This window comes from Drosophila nasuta, chromosome 3 (assembly GCF_023558535.2).
Source record: "Drosophila nasuta strain 15112-1781.00 chromosome 3, ASM2355853v1, whole genome shotgun sequence".
Classification (NCBI taxonomy): Eukaryota; Metazoa; Arthropoda; class Insecta; order Diptera; family Drosophilidae; genus Drosophila; species Drosophila nasuta.
Genome location: NC_083457.1, coordinates 2,715,878 through 2,720,610, shown reverse-complemented (window position 1 = coordinate 2,720,610; position 4,733 = coordinate 2,715,878). Strand labels below are relative to the sequence as shown.

At 35.6% G+C, this 4,733-nt stretch overlaps 1 protein-coding gene across 1 annotated transcript; it reads left to right on the top strand.

Moving 5' to 3' along the window:
- Window positions 1–470: 470 nt before the first annotated feature.
- Window positions 471–3,911, top strand: LOC132790122 (uncharacterized). The gene is made up of 4 exons (XM_060798560.1): window positions 471–646; window positions 1,611–1,792; window positions 3,233–3,405; window positions 3,466–3,911. Exons 1-4 carry the CDS (start codon window positions 640–642, stop codon window positions 3,884–3,886), a joined length of 783 nt encoding a protein of 260 aa, XP_060654543.1. The 5' UTR covers window positions 471–639; the 3' UTR covers window positions 3,887–3,911.
- Window positions 3,912–4,733: the final 822 nt, after the last annotated feature.

The window sequence follows — 4,733 nt, the reverse complement described above, 5'->3', positions numbered from 1 at the left end:
GTTGCAGGATTCGAGAGAGCGGAGTTCTGCCAAAAAAGCCAAAGCCATTGCTGCAGCTGACGACGACGATGAGGACGATGAGGACGACGAGGACAACGTTTGGGGTTAACTGGCATTAATGTCATACCACCATTCTGTCATTTTGTAGGTGTGCACTTTGCGGTTGTTGCATGCCTCCAGCCACACCTCCGCCGCCCATCCGACAACCCACTTGGAAAATTGCTCAGAAGCCCATTTAAAAGTTTGCATGTGTATCTTAGGCTCGTATATCCGACTCGACATTTGAATTTAAACGCACAGCACTGGCATTGCAACTTCTGACTTTCATGTTGCAACAGGGTCTGTTGCATGTCATTTGCACAATATGTTTCCTCAACTATTTGCCAACAATTTTGGAGAGAGCTCTATGCCTGGCATCTATATTTGCAAAACTTTTACTGTAGTTGGATTCACTGTAGTTAAGTATTTCATTATAGAATTATATACCTACGACTGAGTTGTCATTTCAAACATTTTTCACAATTGTTGATTTTATAGTTTCTTTTAACTGGCCAAAGCCAAGGCATCGCGATATAAGGACTCGGTTGTTGCTCACAGAACTTGCGAAAATTTAGAGTATTCAATTTATTACCAGAAATCATGGAGGGTAAGTAAAGACAAATGTCTTATAAAAGTTGTCGTTTAAATTGTGAAAATAAACTATTGCAATTTTCACTTAATTCGCAGATATTGGCAACGTTTTCAAGCTTTTCAAGCTTTAAATTGTTAATAAAACAACTGCTGCAATTTTCACTCAATTGTCATCATTCTTAAATCCATTTAAATGTGATTATATTTATCTCTGTTTAAAAGTTGATTACAGCGACATGCTGATTAATAATTATAATTACAATCCGCTCAACAGATATACGTGTCACTTAACCAAATCTGTTTAAACGTATTTTATATGCAATCACATGAATTCATCAAATCATTTTAATATTTCGCGACTTTTCTGTCATTTGTAGCAGACAGCAGTTGATGGAAAACTCAATCAATGCGAGTATAATAAATCAATTCCCATACAATTCTTTTTTTCTTTTATCATAATCACTGACACTATACGACCCACATATTCTGCACTATTGGAATCAAGTTATTATAGTTGAACTAGGTCAAAGTTTAAGGGAGAAGTGAAAGTAAAACTCTGTCTAGACTCCGTCGACGATAGAAATAAAATGGCGCTTAGCTAATTTCGCGGGGAAACGCTGAGTTTGTTTGTCATATTGATTTTGAAACCGACAACGCGCATTGTGATGATTATTATTGATAGCAGGTGTAAATAGTTATGGGGCAGGTGCGTGCCATGCGTGCCCCATGCCACAGTTTCAGGCAAAAACAAAAGGCCGTCACCCAAAGCGCAGCTAGCAATCGACAGCTCAGAGACCAGACTTTAGTCGACTTCTAACTGTGCTCTACGATGCGTGCACGCCAGCCAAACGCCCAGGAACGAGAGCAACTGCGTCGCCAGCGCTCTGAATCGCGCATGATCTTGGCGAGGGTCAGAGCTCTAGGTTACCCTTTAAATGTTATCCTAGCGCTACTTTATTGAGTAATCCCATTTCTTACAGGTTTCGAGTATGTCGTCAACCCGCCAGTGCTGCCAAAAGTCGCCTTTGGCACAACTATGGATCGTGAGGTGATGCCCACGAGCGGCCCCTTTATGAATAGCTTCATGAGGTCACAATTGCCGGAGGGACGTCCACATCCCAGTCCACTTGATTATGACTGTGCGAAACCCATTGGATTTAAGGTAGGTCAATCTTCTAGTTAGACTTGCACATTGCATATTAAGGTGACCGCATCTTTAGTTATCACATTAAAAAGTACATTACAATTAATCCGATTGGATTACAACGGATCTGATTAGATTTACAATAAATCACAGAAAATTTGTTGATTAAAAAATTTGCAATTAAAATTTATGTTTTATGCATTTTTGTTGTTAATGTAAGAAATTCATCTGAAATGACTTACTTATAAGAGTTTGAAATTTATTCAATTCAATTCATTTAATTTAACAAAAATATAAAGTAATAAGTAATAGCAATTAAATTGATTCTTATGAGTACTTTCCCATTGCCAACAAAAACAAGTAAGAAAGCTACAGTCGAGTGTACTCGACTGTGAGATACCCGCTACCCATTTTGAATAAAAGCAATATATTTTGCGGTATATTTCTCAAAATATACCAAATATACTACAAAATACTAAAAAATATACCAAATGGTATATGTGGTATATCGATATAGTACCGCATTCAAAATATACCATAGACGGCACAATATACCAGATTGTCAGACAAAGTAACTAAGACCCCCAGTAAGTAGGCGTTTTTGCCGATACAAAAGAATTTCTTTAATAACTTCGACAATTTTTATCTGATCGCAACCAAATGTTCAGGAATCATAACTACTATAGTAATTATTGTATTTACCAAAATTCGTAACTCTAGCTTTAAAATTACGCTTGTTATTCGATTTTTTTGATTTGCGGGGCGGAAGTGGGCGTGGCAAAAATTTGAAACAAACTTGATCTGCGTGCAAACATAACATAAAAAATTATAGCTCTATCTCTTATAGTCTCTGAGATCCAGTGTTTCATACGGACGGACGGACAGACACACAGACACACAGACGGACAGACGGACATGGCTATATCGTCTCGGCTGTTGACGCTGATCAAGAATATATATACTTTATAGGGTCGGAGATGCCTCCTTCAACCTGTTACATACATTTCCTGCCGGCACAAAGTTATAATACCCTTCTACCCTATGGGTAGCGGGTATAAAAATTTAATTAAATTTTCTATTTTGGATAACCATAATTCGCCATGTATTATAATAATAATAATCTCATTAATAGTCTTTATTAAAATTGTATATGAGCCAGAGTCGACGAGATTAAAAAACTTCGTGCTCTTACATCACCTTTTTCTTTTACAGTGATGCATAATAAACATATCGATCTTTCGATATAGTTTTACACAGTGTTGGTTAGCATAAAATTCAGAAATAATTTATTACGATGTTATCCTCAATTTAAAATTTGATTAAATATTTTTGAAATTATAAAATAATTTTGGCGGCAACACCTACTGATATGATGTGATAATTATTTAAATTAACGTGACATAATCAGCTGATATTTATTTCCATCTTTTCCTCTATTTCTCCAATCTTCGCTTGCAGTACCCTTCCAATGCAGGTTTCTCAGCTTTGGCTAATAAAATGCCTCGTCTGCCCGTTGTCCGTGAACAAATAATTCCACCCATGGGCACCTATGAAGCCACGCCATGGATCCTCCGAGCGGGCTACACCTTTGATAGGCAAGTGGTGCCAAAGCCAAAGTGGGTGACTCCAGGGTAAGTGTTGCTTCGACATCTTGATATTCCAAATAACAACCAAAATTATTTTATATTTAGACCCTCAACGTATTCGATTCATAAGAAATATCCGAATTGGAAAATGGAAACTGCTTTTGGGACATGTCGCATCATCTGGCCAGCGGTTGCCATCTTCTGTGGTCCTACTAATGCAGCTCAATGCATAATTTGTCACCAACGCCCTGTCGGCGATTATTTCCATAGTTTTGCCAGCGATAAGGATATGTGTCGGAAATGTATGCATGCCGAGGTATCGGCCAACAAACAATGTAGCCTCAGTGTCACGGAACGCTTTAGGAAACGACGCGAGATTAAATTGTTTGTTCCTGCTCGATATTGTGGATTCTTCCATGATCATAACGGCACAAACGCCGCCGTCGAATTGACTTCTCGTAAACAACTGCGAGACAAGATCAAGACCGAAAATTATTTGTACCGCTTTGACAGCAAAGTAGAGTAAAAGCTGAAGAGAATATTGCTTAATTGCATTGAAGTCTCTAAAAGCAAAATAGATATTATAAATATTATATATATTGAAAAATCATTGTTTTTGGTAAATAAATTAAAAAAGTGTAATTTTAATGCGAGAGCAGAATACTCATTTTATTGCGATTTAAAATTAATTTTATTTAACAGGCACTAAAGTACTTGGTAACCAAATTTCTATAGTTTGTATTTAAAATTTGCTAAGTGGAATTCTATTCTCATGTATGAAACTAGAAAAATTGTAACATATGGGTAATTCTCTGTCGAAAAGTAAAAAAATTATATAGCAAAATATGTTTGTATTTTGAGTAAAGATTAATATTATATATAATTCTAAGAATAGTTTTGGAACAAGTTTTCTGTTGTAAGATAATTGCAAAAATTAACGAAAAAGATCCTAAAATCATGCTTAGCTCTCAATATATTTATAATCCAGATCTATAAGAATAACCTTTACTTATTTTTGAAGTTGTTTTTTTTTTGTTTAATTTTTGTTTTTACGCTCCTGATTGTTGCGTTTATTTCATTTAGAGGTCACGCTTCATTTAGAAACCTAATTTATTTTGGTGTAGACTTTCCTCAAGTCCGTGAAAATTTTTTAACAATTCATAAAAAAAAACGAACCGGTTGCTCTAATGTTTTTTACCTGTCGCTTAATTTTATTGTGATTCAGTTGAGGCCGTTAAGCGAGTTATATCAATGAAACATTTTTAATTTCCCACATCATCAAACATTTGTGATTTTTTTTATGACTATCGGTGATTGGTTATTTTATTAAATAAAATAAAAATTATATTACAATCTTTAAAGGAATCTAACTA